Genomic DNA, 16,252 nt, shown 5'->3' on the forward strand with positions numbered 1-16,252 from the left:
AATAATCTATAATTTGTCAGTCATAAAGATTAACATCATTTGGCGAAGGTATGAGATTGGGGAACTCTTGTTCATTGTTATTTTGCCAGCCTTCATAAATTTGCCAGGATCTCCCCACGTTGACCCTCACATGTAACGTTACATATGCCATGGCGCCAGCTTGGAGGCGTGGCCGTTGAAAATCAATGCATGCATCTGAACTACATGGAATATTCCAAAATGTGTCAATCAGAAATAGGTCACCAAATAATGACAGCTTAATACCCCAAATAATTAGATAGGTAAATTTGGCCTCACATGTTTTGAAAAGCACTGTTATGAATATTTTGTTCCCAAAGAAATGAATAAGTGATGTTATTTGAAACGGAATTTTTTGGTATCCTCCGAATTTTGAGTTGGAATAATCCAAAATGGCTGCCACGCTAGCAAAAGTGCCGGCATGTGTTCTGAAATCGGGAATTTTAGCTTCACTGAGGTTCAATTCCGTGGCAAAATGCTCGAGTCAGAGGGCGTACAGCATGGCGACCTTGCCTTTTCTCTGCTCCGTATTTCGGGAGAAGTCTTCCATAAGGCAACGACCGCTAGATCTTCTTGTCCGAGCCCGGACCGCCCTAGGTAAGAATACCGAGTACTTGACACCCGTAAACACAGAAATGTGACAGTTACAACTTTTCTCGTTCATAAATCACTTTCGGCCTGTCTCTTCCGACACTTTCGAGTTAATCATTGTTAGAAAGACTCTGGCGCGGTTTTTTGAACGAAACACGAGGAAACTATCCTCATGTGCTGGGTCCAAGGTCGTAAAATTATAGGTTAAAATCATAATTGGCAAAGCTAATTTCAGACACACCCCTCACCATCTGTCTTAATTCTTTAACGCTCTAATCTCAATTATCAAATTCAGATTTACTTTGAAATTCATGCAAAAAATTCACTGTAACGGGCTTGTGTTCTGAATATTTTGCTTCTAGCTTTTTTGTAGCAGACTGGCCCAAATATAAAGCGGCCGCTTGTAACAAGATACGATCTGTAAACGAGATACGGTTTCTATTGTCCGTATAGAGCTCTACTGTAATTAACACGGGGGGACCTTCATTCGCTTTTTTGGCGTGTCTCTGTGTATGTCTGTCCCCATATGTATTCTGTATTTCTGCAATTCCCAATGGAGAATTGCCATAGCATTGAAAAATCCTGCCATTTTTTTTTGGTGTGGGTCTGCCACCCCCCTGGCAAGGTAATAACCGTTACATGTATAATTATCAATAAAACAAAACCTATATATGTGTGTATGTATAGTAATTATAGATCTTACTGCTCCTCTTCTAAGAGGACAACAACATTTCAAACAAGTACAAAGTACAAGTATAAAGATTTCATTATTTTTCTGACACTTAGATACTAAGAAAATCCTTTTATAATACTATTATACAATATGAACAAAAATACCTACAAAAATTTTGATTGACGAAAAAAATTGGTGCACAGCTCCAAATTTGGGTGCACGCACCCAGTATTTTGAGCCCTGATTGTATGTTGGGTAGGGTTGGGCAAGGACGCTTCAACCTTCTTTGCTTGGGCTGGTCTTTTTTCAACTTCTGATAAATGATTTAATTTCGATTGAAAAATTCAGGAATCTTCTTTTTTTTTTTCTCACACTTTTTAGTAGCGTCAAATGGCTACGTAGGCTAGTGCGGACACGAGATTGACAGGTAGTTGGTTTGATCCCTGGTATTCACAGCTAGGGCCACACCAATTTAATTTGTTGTTTCTCAGATATTGTCAGGACAATATGAAGCAACAGGGCGAAAAAAAACAACAGGCCAAGGCACCCTATGAAGGCCAGAAATGTTATGATATGAGCCATGAAGTCAACATACCAGGCTGGTTTATAATTAAAACAATAGATTTTGAACTTTTATTGAAACGAAGTTGCATTGTTACATTGAAAAACTTTTAACCACTAGGAAGAAAAGGACTTTCTTCAACCATTGGGGTAAAAATATGTCTTTCATTGAGCACTTTGCAGTTGATTCAGAACCTAAAATCTTTCCTTTTTTTGTAAAATCAGAAAAAAATGGACTGCGCAAATCCAAGAAACAACAAATTAAATTGGTGATTGGTGTGGCCTAGACGATGCGTGATGTGTACTTGTGAAATTTGTACCTGAGTGGTTGGGAAGACAAAGGCAAAAGTTGGAAGGAGAGGGATGGGCTCCACCTTCCAATACTGTGCCAAAGACACAATGGAATTAACAACCCACTGACCCTAATCTCCAAGCAGATCCCTTTCAGTGGCAAAAAGACAGTATCAAATTGGCCAGGCAGTATCCATTAGCCAGAGGTTGCAAGCCACCGACGCAACACAAAAAAAATTAAAAAATGGCCATATATAAAAAGGCAACGGCTTCAAAAAAAAGGCTATCAGACTACGTTTTTTGTTCGCACCTCAGTTTTGGAGTGTCCAGCGGATGTCATCCCTAAAAAGTATAAAACCAAGTCAGTGTGACACAATTTACCCAACTTAAGATTGAGCAGTAAGAACATAATTGCATTCTCTTCTTCCAGCTGACCTATTAGTACAGTATTAGGCCTGGGAGAAAGGAGATTTCAATAGATATGAAACCTTCTTTGTCAGTGCAAACCTTGTTAGACGAGAATGACATTCCTAATTTGGGGTAGAGGCTAATTATCATCAGTCTAAAGCCATAGCCTGTCCAGAATCCAAATATTCTAGCTTCAGTTTGCTCTTTTGATCCTTGCTGTGTGTTTAACGTTTCGCCAATTCGTCTGTGGTAAGTTTGGTACTGAATATTTCTCAAGCATCTAGCTTAATCTAGCTAGATGCTTGAGAAATATAGGATTTTGACAAGTGGAAGTAGGCTAGTTCAAATCCTGGCATTCTTGCCAAGACGTTCTGTCCTTGGGGAAGGCACAGTGTCTGTTAAACTTCCCTCACTCCACCCAGGTGTAAGGGACTTCTTTTGTGGTAAAAATGCAGCTTGAAAAAGGCTATGGGACTACCTTTACTTTTTATCTTTATTTATTTCTCAAGCAACATGATGTGGATCTAACTTTTAAATGTTGGATTGATTGATAAGTTGGTTGCCAAAAAGCATTTACTGAGTACTCAAGCAACTGGATATGATTTTGGAAACTTTATTTGCATATCAATCAATAGTTTGTGCTTATAAACCTGCATTTCCCCTCTGGTCTCTCAGTCACTGACGAAATCTAGTGGATACTAGCTGAAACGTCTGACGGTTTCCAAAATCATATCCAGTTGCTTGAGTAACTGCTTTTTGGCATATCGTATTACCTGGATGTCTAACCTTCACCAACGATAAGTTGGTTAATAATTGATTGTTTGATGTATTGTTTTTATTGATTGATTGATTGATTGATTGACATGTAGGAAACTGGAAGATGGACATGCGCCAACAGTCTAACTATGCGTACCGAGGTGCTGTCTCTACCAAAAATGCCTTAGACGAGCAGAAACATGACAGTGAAGAGGAGACAAGCCAGGAGGTAAGACTCAAGATACTGAGTATTTCTTACTGAATCTTAGAATCATACTGTGGTGTTTTGTCCATTTGCAAGTTTTCCACTAACAATACATGATACTTTATTACTGGCTTACTATTAGTTAGTATACCGTTTTAGATAATGTACAAATGACCAACACAACTCAGAAGGGTACTAGTAAACTACATACTAGTACAAGTATAGCCTCGCTGGTATCCAGTCTAACGTGGTTATATTGAGAATATACATAATCATGGTTATACATATATGGACTGTATATATGAAAATATATGGACTGTACAGAATACAACAATCAAAAAGCACAAATACCTGGCCCAGTGCAGGTAGACATTAGAAATACCTGTGCACAGCTCTAATTTTACCTGTACTAACATGCATGTCCCAGTGGTATTATCAGCCCTGAAGGCACATATCAGTACAAAGAGAGGATTTCTGTTCATTGTGGCGTCGTGTGGTGTAGTGGTACATCACTGGACTATGAAACGGGGAGACCCGGGTTCGATTCTGGGTCGTACCCGAACAAGTCCGAACATGCGCCCCGACGTTGTACCCTTGGGAAAGGTAATTTACACGACTTTCCTCACTTCACTCAGGTGTAAATGAGTACCTAGCTTCGGCTAGGGACGTCCATCGGATAGGACGATAAATGGAGGTCCCGTGTTTGGGAGAGCCACACCCACGCACGTTAAAGAACCCACCGCACTTATCGAAAAGAGTAGGGGACCTTCCCGGTGTGAGTGGTTCAAACCTTACAGTCTTGTCTCGGGGTTGACATCTTGAAAAGGTGATAGTCACCTGTTATGTCAATCCTTCCACAAATGTGGCAAATCTTCATAAATAAATTGTGTACTTATCCATGAACATTAATATGGTGTTTGTTAATTTTAGACACTCAGGCATGACATTAATGACAATGACATGGTGTCAGTTGTCCCCAGAGCTGATATTAAGGGGAAATGTGTCATCGCCAATACCAACATCAAGGTCAGTTATGATGGGATATTCTAATCATAATCTGAGCATGCTTAATAAATTCTTATCATTATGTTTACCGAAGGAAAACATATTGTTTTTACTCAATTTCCTCTTCTTCTTCTCCAAACACTAACCTCTGACCTGGCCAATGACATGATTTGTTGACATCTGTCACCATGGTGTCTGGCGTTGAGTTACATAATGTTGCAATTTCATGGTCTGCTCTGCTCCTGTCACCACATACTAGTAGTACATGTATGTGAATGTGTTTGAGCATTAGAATTAACAGAGCAGACCATGTCTGAAGGTAAACATTATGCGTTTGCTTTGCAAATGTTACTTCTCTAGTTATAAAAATTGCTATTTGTAGTCAACTACATATTCAAGAAAGTAATGTTAGCTATGTTAAAAGAATGTCAAGGTTTTTTATGATGTTAAGGGGCAAAAATGTTTCCAAACTCATCGAAACTAATGTTGATTTGTTAAAAAATGTTTGTTGAATTCCATATCCCAAGTCTGCTTAACTTTTTAAAGATCTATAGATATGCTATATGATATTTTAGGTACAAAATGTAAATGAAGTCATTTTTGTCTTGAAGCTCATTAAATATGCAATTTTCTGCCATTTTTCTGCTTACAGGCCGGCACCCACCTTTTTACCTTATATGGAGACAAGCAGAGACAACCCACCCTCTATACCATTCAGGTGGCAAGCCACGCCCACATCCACCCTGAGGGAAAACTCATTTTTGTCAACCACTCCTGCAGGTAGGGGGAGGGGTGTCTTTGGGGAAAGTTCACTGTTCATTGTAGGGATTGTGGAGCAACGCTCTAATCTTGTCTTCGACACAAAACAACAATAAGCACATGAAAATTTATTTCCCCATTCCAAACATAAAATGTTGTCCTATGCTTCTTTGACTGCCATTCTTTCAAATCATTGGTTGATATTAATGTATTCCATTCATTTCTAAGCCTTTCATAATTTGCATCATCTACGCCCCCTCTAAATCAAATTGGAATCTCCCAGCGTTTGATTGGCTACTTGTAGTAATTCTATTGATTTTCATTGGTCAATCCCTGCAGCCCTAACACCCAGTTCCAGTTCAGCCCCTCCTGGGACCTGTATGCAGCCAGGGACATTCTTCCAGGAGAGGAGGTATTAATAATCATTGTCATTGTCATTATATTAACTTTGTCTGCTTTTGACATCATGGAAAGTAAAACACAGCAAATGTTTCAGTAGTCCGCTGCAACTGCCTGTTTCATGTACCTGTATATTCTTGCCAAATATTATATTTAGTCTAAAACGTTCAATTTGTGTTTTTTCTTATTATTTGAAGGAAACTTTTCACTCTATAGGAACTAATTTTTCTGTAGAATATGATGTGCTTCAGTAACATGTTATATAATCAAAGATACTAAGATATTCTCCCAGTACAAGAGTTAGTCCTTAAGCTTGGAATAACAAAACGCTGATATAAATTTTCAACTGTTTTTTTTCTTCCACAGTTAACTTTTGACTACACCACAACAGAGTGGCAAATGGCACAGCCCTTCCAGTGCAGCTGCTGCAGTACCAAGTGTATTCACAAGGTGGTGCCACTATTCAGAAATTCACTGTGTACATTTGTATGGGTTATCTGGTCTTATCCACACCAGCTTTACTGATAGAGAAGTTGATCAAACAAAAATGACTATTAACTACTCTCACACTCTCTGTCATTGGACACAACAATAATGACATTTTTATGGCTGTATTATGCAATTTAAAACAGTTTTTCCTGTCTTGTTTTCCATAGAAAGTAAATTTCTTCTTCTCTTGATATAAAAAAAATGTCTCCCAAATCTAACCACTCAAATCCTTTTAGTATCTAAGGTGGGGTCGATAAGGAGGAATTTACATGACTGTATGATCAGCCTAAAGTTATAAATTAAAGTTTTGGGGTCACAATGATCATCATTTTAATACTTTTTATACACTACATGCGGTCTATGATACTTATTTTGCTATTTTGTGCCTTGTACAGGTCCAAGGATTTTACTTCCTGAATGCTGACCAAAAAGCTGAGAGAGATGGAGTCCTCTCACCTGTTATCAAGAAACAACTGAAGGAACAGACAGCATCAGAATGATACATTCCCATGGCATTGCTGTAGGTTCTCTGGACACCAGAGTGCACTTCTGAACTTTGGAAAGATGAATTTGAAGTTCGTATTAGGCCTAGAAAAAAAATTGTTGTGTTTCCTGTTTCCCGAGTGACCCTAGAAAAACCTGTGGACCCTAGACTTTTTTGGGGGGTGGACCCCTGCAAGGGACAGTCAAATTAGTTGTCCAACACCCTGATTGGCTGACAGTTAAAAGATATAGCTATTACTGATTGGCTAGCATAGCCTCTCCTTGGTGCTGATTGGCTATCACGAATTGCAATGTGTTCTGACTGATGATTGGCTATTACCACTCACAAGAGTTAGTTGCTCAAGGCCCTAATTGGATGCCAAAAAAGGCCTGATAACTGATTGGCTAGCATAGTCAATCCTTGGTGCTGATTGGCTATCACCAAAATTAGTCACAATGTATTGACCTCTCTACCTCGAAATTTGACACCGCCGCACAACCACAACCACAACCGCACAGCCCTACACAAAACGGATTGAGCTAACACTTGCTCGCAAAAGTCATGAATATTTGAGCTGATCAACCATTTCTGAGCTCCTGATGATCTGACATCTGAGTGCCGAAACATAATGTACAGTACAATCGATGTTCAAACATTGACATTAAAAAGGGTCCTTATGCTAGTTTTACTTTGTTAAACCATCATATTTAGTGTTTATGTTTTAGTTGGATCACTAGAGATCGCTAAAGTGATAGATCGCCAGAGTCTAATAAGAAAAAAGAAAGATAATCCTTACCTAGGGACCCTAATTTTTTCAGGACCGAAACAGGAAACAAAACATTTTTTTCTAGGCCTTACATTTAAGTCTACTACATGTATCTCTTTAATTTTGAGGGCTAAGACAAGCATTAAATGCATACATTGAAATTACAATTATTTGGATGCCTTTGAGGTGCAAAAAAAGTATAAGGTGAAATTATTGGGGTGAATATTGAAATATTCAAATTATACGGCAAAATGGTGGTGTTAGCGGCAAACGTAAAGTTACTGCAAGATCTTGATTTCACCGTAAAATTTATGTGCTGCAAACTTCACAGTAATTTTCTGTGACCACTAAACATTACACTGCGATTCAAGTGTTTTTTTTTCCATTTCCTTTCAATGCATATCCCCAAATTACATTCCCCATACATAAATATGTCATTATTAAAAGATATAAGGGTGTTATAAGGGAGATATAAGTCTACATCTAAGGTACCAAACCTCTTTATATTGCTTACCCTATTGACAAAGATATGATATGATATATTTTTGCTATTAATGCAATTAGGCAAAGTATCTTATGCATCGGTATTATCAAAATAATGGTTGAGGAACTTTTTTTTTTTTTGTTACTATATTATGATAAATTTGTAACTGTTAATTTTGTCATAGGCTTATATAGGTGCAAAGTATGGTAAGTTGTTAGATCTACTTCTTATTTTAGTTTAATTTATCCTACTTTATTTTATTTGTTTTGGTAGCACAAACAAATGTAAGGGCTAACCCTGGAAACAAGAACAAAAGCTGTTATCAGCAGAGATTTAATATGCAGGTATAGATGTTATGAGTTATAGATTTAATATGCAGGTATGCTGCTGGTACATTTATTAGTCCTTATTAGGGCTGCATGACATTTCATAGATTTGAAAACTTAGAGGGGAGTTAACTTGGTCATTCCTATATATGTTGCAGTAAATATTTGGTATTTATTGTATCATTTCAACATGACAACACTTAATGAGAGAGCTAAAACCTTCTGCCAAGGCAGTATGGTTCCCCCATATATAGACCTCATGTTTCTGGTAAGATTTGTGTGCATAAAAGCTAGCTGCAGTTTGAAAGGAAGCTGCTAGGAGACGTCCTTTCCAATAATGGTGACAAATTCATAAAAGATTCATAGTCTATTCCTTTTCAAATATTAAACTCATGTCAAAGGCCTATATTAAAAGATACATTGATGGAATCATTTAATAACTATATCACAAATACATCAGAAAATACCTAAGTACTTAAAAACATTACTGCCTTGGCAAAGGTAAATAACAAACAGAACTCAGGAGTTTGTTTCTTATTTTGTCTCAGGATGGAGCTAAACTTTTTTTTCAAGCTTACTTTTTGTTTTACTGGTTAATTTTTCCGTAGTAATATTTTTTTTTACTTTACATACATATATGTATTAAAATGCATATATATGTAATGTTATGCAGAGGGGATGTTAAGCATTTGTTCAGAAAATTCATAAAATTATGTAATGTCAGAATGAGTTCTGAATGAACAAAGAAAAGCACTGATACCAAAAAGTGTGCCTCCACCAGCGAACATTATGACTTCTAATGGTGCTTCCATACAATTTCTTGTGAAGTCAAGTTTTCCATTGTATGGTGTTGAGGAGAGGAGGTATATATTGCATTTGCTTGCAAAATTGCCAATGTTTTGCACACAGTTTTTATTTCTTTTCTTTGCAATGTTTAAGATATTAAAATGTGATACAGTGTACTAGTAGATATTATCAAAATATTCTTTTTGGGGTTATGGTTATGAACACTTGTAAGAATTGCAAACAATCATGTTTTGGGCAGAAAATGTACTGTACCATGTAAAAGTTTTATTTAACATGTGGTATGCTTGTGGGAGAATTTTGCAGTGGTTTCTTGCAGTTTACATGTAATACTGGTCATCTTTTCTTTCATCTATTGAATCAGCAGTTTTTTTAGTTTATTCAATGTGATCAGTGGTGTCTCAGGAATACTTCCAAATTATATTTAGAATTCTGAGTTATAAGCAAAACATTTCTGATTATTTAATAAGTGCCTATTACATTATGGATTTTGACTCTGCTACTATTACATTGGTATTACATGACATCATCACTTGGTTCTCTGTCTATATTTTGTACAATTGTTTAGACAATAAGGAAGTGAAAAATATAGGAGATCAATATAAACAATGATAATGAATTTTCCTGGAATTTGGTCGAAGGGTTGAGACGCCAATCCATATTTGGGGGCTCACCAACCAATCAGGGCCTACCGGACACGCTAATATATGCATATGTCTCCATAACATGTTTCGATCTCCATATAGTCACTTAATAACAGTTACATAATTACATAATTACAATAGTCATAACCGTTACACGTCTATTAGCAACAGCTTGACTTGCAAATAGTCAATATCCTCTTCCCCCAGGCTTTTTGATTGCATAAACATACATTGATACTTTTATAATGCGTTATTAAAGTATCAAACTTTTACACCATAATATATATTGCCTCACCATTTTTTTGGCGACATCTCAGGGAGGAGCCTATTAGGGTACAGTATTGTGTGCAGTTTGCAAGAATTCTAGGAATGGTACTGTGAGGCATTTTGTCCACAGGAATGGAATGTCCACGGGCATGTCTCTGACCCACATATATGCCCACATCCCTGGAAACCCTTGGGAAGACCTCTCTTCCCCAGATGGCCCTTCTGTGACCCCTGGGCTCGTTCACTATACACTCAGGGGAGGAGTGCACTGTATCTGTGTAGACTTATTAAACAGGGACCAAGTCTTCCTCAAAATCATGAAATGATGGCAGTGCCATACAAACAATAACCCTAACAGCAACCACCGTCGCCAAGGCAATGTAGCTTTTCATTGCCAATCTTGTTTCAAATTTCCCGCTCCTTTTTCACCAAGATCTCGCGAGATTCCCCGTGATTCAGCTGTCACATGATGCCGTTACGTCATCTCACAAAAGGAAAGACGCCATTTTGGTGGACTTCAACATCTAACCACCGTTCCTGTATTTCCCAAACTTTCAACTTCTGCCCCAAACCAGACATATTTGCCTGAGTCGGAGCCAAAGTTGGGATCTTTGCGAGTTTTGCGGACTGGTTCGTGGTGCTGACATGGCCGCAGGCGGCGCGAGAGGCCACCAGTTTAAGGTGGTACTTTTGGGGGAGGGGTGCGTGGGGAAGACGTCGCTGGTTTTGCGGTACTGCGAAGACAAGTTCAACGATAAACACATCTCAACTTTGCAGGTATGAAACAATATCTTCTAATATGTATATTGTATATTCATATAAAATTAAATATATGATGTAAACTGTTGCATGAAAGGGAACAAGTTGTAGTTGATATAATTAAGATACAACATAGTACTATTTAGTAGATCGATCTATAATTCTGGTCCAAAGATTTTTCTAAAATAGCGAAACATCGTACTTGAATGTTTATAACAGCACATATTTTTCTCGCAATAACAGTACAGATGTACAAGTGGATTAAGATATTTTTATATGAAAACAGAAAATGACTGTCACAAGTCAACTAAACAAACAAATTGTTGTCAAGCCCCAGAAAATGATTAAAGGTTGAATTTTTGGGGAACTTACTCAGTTAAATAATATAGCTGAAGAAAAAATTGTGTGCAGTATGTTGTAGAATAGGTTTGGGTCTTAGTTAGAACCATGAAGAAGCAAAATATATAAAGTATTGACAAAACAAAATCTGACTTAGGGCAGATTTCCTGAAGAATAAAATCATATGAAAGACTAGTAATAATTATCATATGAAAGACTAGTAATATTATGATACTTGTTGTATTTTGTCCATGTATTCTTGTAAAATGTTATAATCATTCCTTACGGGAACAAGGTAATGTTGTGTAGACATTTTGTAAATTTCTCCCTCAATTTTTCCCCATATAATTTCTGATCTCTTTGAACCTCCTTGCTTTGAGCAATCCATGGGTGCTACATCTGCTGTTTACTTTGTGAATAGAGAATGGATGTAGGGAGGACAATAAAATGTATTTCCTCCATTAATATTGTTGATCATCTGCATACTCGTTGTCAAGATGTTTGCTATACAGCTGTATACCGATAATTGAAAAGCATCAAATTTCACTACTAGTACTAGTAGTACAAGATACAGTTTTGCACTATATGTAAGGAGATGAAGGCAAGCAAACTATGCCCCCAGATTTTTAGGAATGTGAGTCTATTAGGAAGTGAACAAGGTCCATTATGACATCATTTAAAGGTGGGTCTCCCACACAAGTAAACAGAAACACCTGGTCATTTGGTCATGTACAGGCTTTACTACAAATGCACTACTTGTAGTATTGAGAAAGAATTATTCTAAAAGACTTAAATAGCATAACGCAATTCGCTATTTTTCTCTCCAGGCAAGTTTTCTCACAAAGAAGCTCAACATAGCTGGGAAGAGAGTAAACTTGGCAATTTGGGTAAGTCCTCTTTCAGTTTCCATTTTTGTTTGAACCTAGGGAAAATAATGTTGTGTTTCCTGTTTCAGTCAAGAAAAAATGAGTTTAGCAGTTTTTCTAGGGTCAGTCGGGAAACAGGAAACACAACATTTTGTTTGTAGGCCTCAGCACAATATATAGTGATGGGTTTTATACATGTCATATACTTGTGTGAAATGATCTTCCAAAAATGGTCTTTCAACACATTGTACAATGTAAGGTCACAGCAAGTAAATTTTATGGATGACATCAGGGCGCGCATTAATTTTCGTCTGATTTTGGAGAGCAAAAACAAGAAATTTTGTTGCCTTCTGACAGTGGTCAACATGCCGAAAATGGGCAAAAATGTCTGTTGTCATGCTGGAAGGTGGATGGCAGATAACTATGAAGAGAGGAGACAAGAAAAGGCTCTGATTTAATCTTTTGTTTCTTACTTTGATGCAGTGATACGTGATGCTGACTGTGTATATGTGGCGTTCCCACTAAATCAAAACCATTTGTACAATGATTGAGTCAAAATTTTTAATTGTAGGAGCCTTGTTTTTTTCGGCCCGCCTTGTTTTTTTTCGCCCCCCCCTCGCATTAGATTTGGAGTCTGCGGAGGATGTCATCCATAAAATTTACTTGCTGTGGCCTAAGTAATGTGTTACATTGTCAGGTATGTGTGATTTTGATATTCATACATGTGTAAGTTGTAACAAAATAATTTGTTTGTGTCTATGATAGGATACAGCAGGCCAGGAGAGGTTCCATGCACTCGGCCCAATCTACTACAGAGATAGTAATGGAGCCATTCTAGTATACGATATTACAGATGAGGACTCTTTCCAAAAGGTACATGTATATGGCATGCTTCATCTTGCGTATATAACTCTATCTATAGAGAGAAAACATGAATTTCAGAGACAATCCACAGTTTTTTTACAAAAACTGAAAATATTTCATGCTTTTGTTTTTTTTTTTAACTTAAGTACATGTACTCATAAGATCCAGTTATGCAAAATTAGACTGTCCTAGCAGGCAGAAAGCTCTATACTCTCAAAGATGCATATTTCAGACACAACCCACAATTTTGGCCAAATTGAGCTTTTTTCATGCTTTCAAGTTAGAATTTCAAGTGCTTCTAGATCTGCTTTCTTTAAGTCAAAAATAGTTCCTTGTGGAAATAATTCACTCATGTTCCATCCTCAAGAATCAATGAGAATCTAATAGAATCCAGCAAACTAATTTAATTAAATCCTGAACCCCATGTCAGATATTTGCATGTACTATTATCAGTGATGATAGCACATTTGTCAAAAATACTCAGTTATTATATATAAGCTGATCTTACATATTTTAGTGCCCCAACTAAAAGTTTGTGTTTGGAATGACCTGCAGTAGAGTGAAAAAGAATGTACATGTGTACTAGTAGATTCGTTTGTTTTAAAGAATCTTATGAAGCATCTAAATCTTTAACATCAATATTTATGTGATCTAGGTGAAAAATTGGGTAAAGGAGCTGCGAAAAATGCTGGGCAGTGAAGTCACTCTTTGTATAGCAGGTAAGAAAGTTCTTGTAATATTATACGCTAAAGAAAATGATCTTTCACATTTTTGGTGGTTGTTATTTAAAACTGGAACAGTGGTATATCTAGACTAAAAAAGCCACTTAAATTTTCTTTAACAACAGTAAAGCTATAAAAGACAAGAACTAAAAAAATACACCATGTTACAGTGGTCGAAATACTTTTTTTCAGTGCTCTGCAATATTGCAGAATAGTCAAAATTTTGTTCTGCAATTTGGAAATACTTTCTGCAAATACACAAGCCTCCATACTACAATCTTGCAGGTTTATAAGCATGAACTCTTGATTGATATGCAAATTAGAGAAGACAACTTTTGGGAAGTCCAAAAAGAAACAAAAGATAGACAAGTCAAGACAAGGTTGATGCAAATTAGTGAAGAAGCTCCTGTTGTTTCAGAACAAGATCTTAAGTGTTGTCTGTCCTTGGGGCCAAGAGCGCCAAATCCCAAGTGCCAATTTTTCCTGCTGCAAAATTGCAGATTGTCTAAATTTTTCTTCTGCAATCTTGAAAATCTATCTGCAGATTGCAGACTGCAGACAGGTATTTCGAACACTGTGTTAGGTCTAGCTTAATTGTGTTTCCTGTTTCAGTTCTGAAAAACTAGGGTCGGTTGAGTTTTTTTTTCTTTCTTTTTTTTATTAGACTTTGGCAGTTTCAACTTATTAGTTATACAGTACAGTTTATCAAAGTAAAACTTGCATGAGGATTGAGGACACATATATTTTCAATGTCAATGATGGAAAACCGGTTGTTGTACAATGTTTCATCACTTGTGTGTCAGATCATGGAGCTACATGTAGAAGCTAGGGTTGATCACTGATCAGCTCAAAAAGTTTGTCACTTGCAGTGGTCCACCCATAAAGGCTATGCCAGGTCGGCAGTTGTTTTTTCTAAGGTCGGTTGGAAAACAGGAAACGGAACATTTTTTTTCTAGGCCTAAAGCTATAGTTCCAAGACAAGACTTCATACACATTGTTACAAGGATAACATACTCTAGCTAGTATATTACAACTAACCATTTTTGTTTCTTTCTGTCTGAAGGAAACAAGATAGATTTAGAGAAGCAGCGAAACGTTCCAGCGGAGGAGGCAGAGGCCTACGCTACGTCGGTGGGAGCCAAACACTTCCACACGTCTGCTAAACTCAACAAAGGAGTAGAAGAGATGTTTCTAGACCTTACTAAGAGTAAGTCTTTCCACAAAAACTTGATATAGTTTGAAGGATCATTACTATATATACACTAAGTACATTTATAATGTTACTTCAAGATTCTTGCAATTGCACTTTACAGGTTTTTATATTTTACTCCATACCAAAGGATGAAATATATTGTTTTCCCTCATGTTTCTTCTGATTAAACATGAGGGAAAACAATATATTTCATCCTATGGTATGGAGTATGATATAAAAAATCTGTTAATATATTGTTTTCCCTCATGTTTCCTCTTTTGTAGCCATTTCATTAAATGGATTCAACTTCTTCATTTTGGGGCTAAATGACTTGAAATTTGGTCCTTTAAGTTTTAGCACCTTTTCCAAGGGCATAATATTAGGATGCCCTGCTAGGGATTCAAACCCAGACCCTTTAAATTCTAAAGCAATTATCCAAAGGTTGGGAATTGTAAGTCTGAACCTAAACCCAGGGCTTACACAAAATACGGAAGGGACTTCTCAGTTAACATTTCTCAATGGAAAATGGGGCATCTTTGCTGCAAAGTTTTGTAATGAGCACTGCACTACCAGGGTTTAGAAGGAAGTTTTGTTGTTTGCGGGGCACATCTGGGCAAAACTGTGGCCACATAATTTATGGAGGCTGATACTTGACGTTGCCCAATGCCAATATTTTCTTATATATTTTTTCACCATTGAAGATTTCAGGTGGTTTAGAACAAAAGGGGAATGTGAAATGATTTTTTTTTTGTATGTAAGTCTGGAACTAGTTCCAGTGAACCAGTACACAGCACTACTTGGTAGTCCAATGGCATATGAATTTGATTGCATTGCTAACAGCCTTGTTTTTTTCGGTACAACAGGAATGTTAGAAAAGGACACCAATTCCAAACCAGACGCCACAGCCAAACCCGGGTCCACACGGAGAAACATTCAGATCACAGAGGACGAACCACAGGAGCAGAAGAGCGGGTGTTGCTGAACCTTCTACTAAACAAGAAAAAAAAACAAGAAAGACAACAAAGGACAGTTGCAACATTTTGTACTGTGACACTCTGATACTCTGTCCAAGGATTCATGTAGGAGTATTTTCTCTCACATTAATTTGGCCTACATGTTGTGTCAGTTATATGTACATGTATCATACTTACTGAGTACATTGTACAATATACATCGCAAACACTGGCCACAGCTCTAGTATTGTATATGTACCTGATCAATATGTATGTACACCAGTACTACTTTTAGGAATTATGAGTAACAGTAAGATGCGTATTAGCTTTAATACAAATTTCATGTGCTGATGAAATTTGTGGAAACGTTTTGCCTTGATATAAGGCATACTTTAGTGTGAATAATTATACTCTTAAAATATGGCTGTGCATTTCATGGTGAATATTGAACTAGAAGTATGCCTCATTGTGTTAGCCAGTATATAGATGGTCATTTCTTGATTGGTTTTGTAATTCTGCATTTATTTTTTACAAATATTAATTTGCACATTGTAAAGAATATATGATAAGTGTAGTGTGTGAATGCATCACTCTTGACTCCAATGCCTGTAAAAAATTATCACACTG

The 16,252-nt window shown here is 37.0% G+C and overlaps 2 protein-coding genes across 2 annotated transcripts; both read left to right on the plus strand.

Moving 5' to 3' along the window:
- Positions 1-404: 404 nt before the first annotated feature.
- LOC109467371 lies at positions 405-7,277 on the plus strand. Its single transcript, XM_019765315.1, has 7 exons — positions 405-615; positions 3,412-3,527; positions 4,434-4,529; positions 5,161-5,288; positions 5,607-5,679; positions 6,033-6,116; positions 6,551-7,277. Exons 1-7 carry the CDS (start codon positions 411-413, stop codon positions 6,653-6,655), a joined length of 807 nt encoding a protein of 268 aa, XP_019620874.1. The 5' UTR covers positions 405-410; the 3' UTR covers positions 6,656-7,277.
- A 3,118-nt stretch (positions 7,278-10,395) lies between these two features.
- On the plus strand, positions 10,396-15,656 carry LOC109467377 (ras-related protein Rab-21-like). Its single transcript, XM_019765317.1, has 6 exons — positions 10,396-10,707; positions 11,856-11,915; positions 12,660-12,767; positions 13,414-13,477; positions 14,544-14,687; positions 15,536-15,656. The coding sequence occupies exons 1-6, from the start codon at positions 10,576-10,578 to the stop codon at positions 15,652-15,654; spliced, it is 627 nt and encodes a 208-aa protein (XP_019620876.1). The 5' UTR covers positions 10,396-10,575; the 3' UTR covers positions 15,655-15,656.
- The last annotated feature ends 596 nt before the right edge of the window (positions 15,657-16,252 follow it).

This window comes from Branchiostoma belcheri, unplaced genomic scaffold, assembly GCF_001625305.1.
Source record: "Branchiostoma belcheri isolate BF01 breed outbred unplaced genomic scaffold, Haploidv18h27 scaffold18, whole genome shotgun sequence".
NCBI classification, from domain to species: Eukaryota; Metazoa; Chordata; class Leptocardii; order Amphioxiformes; family Branchiostomatidae; genus Branchiostoma; species Branchiostoma belcheri.

Coding starts and splice junctions, on each gene's coding strand:
- LOC109467377 (XM_019765317.1), top strand. CDS start 10,576: ATGGCCGCAGGCGGCGCGAGAGGCCACCAGTTTAAGGTGGTACTTTTG. Junction 11,916..12,659: donor GAGTAAACTTGGCAATTTGG/GTAAGTCCTCTT, acceptor TGTCTATGATAG/GATACAGCAGGCCAGGAGAG. Junction 13,478..14,543: donor AGTCACTCTTTGTATAGCAG/GTAAGAAAGTTC, acceptor TTCTGTCTGAAG/GAAACAAGATAGATTTAGAG.
- LOC109467371 (XM_019765315.1), top strand. CDS start 411: ATGGCTGCCACGCTAGCAAAAGTGCCGGCATGTGTTCTGAAATCGGGA. Junction 3,528..4,433: donor AAGAGGAGACAAGCCAGGAG/GTAAGACTCAAG, acceptor TGTTAATTTTAG/ACACTCAGGCATGACATTAA. Junction 5,289..5,606: donor TTTGTCAACCACTCCTGCAG/GTAGGGGGAGGG, acceptor CAATCCCTGCAG/CCCTAACACCCAGTTCCAGT.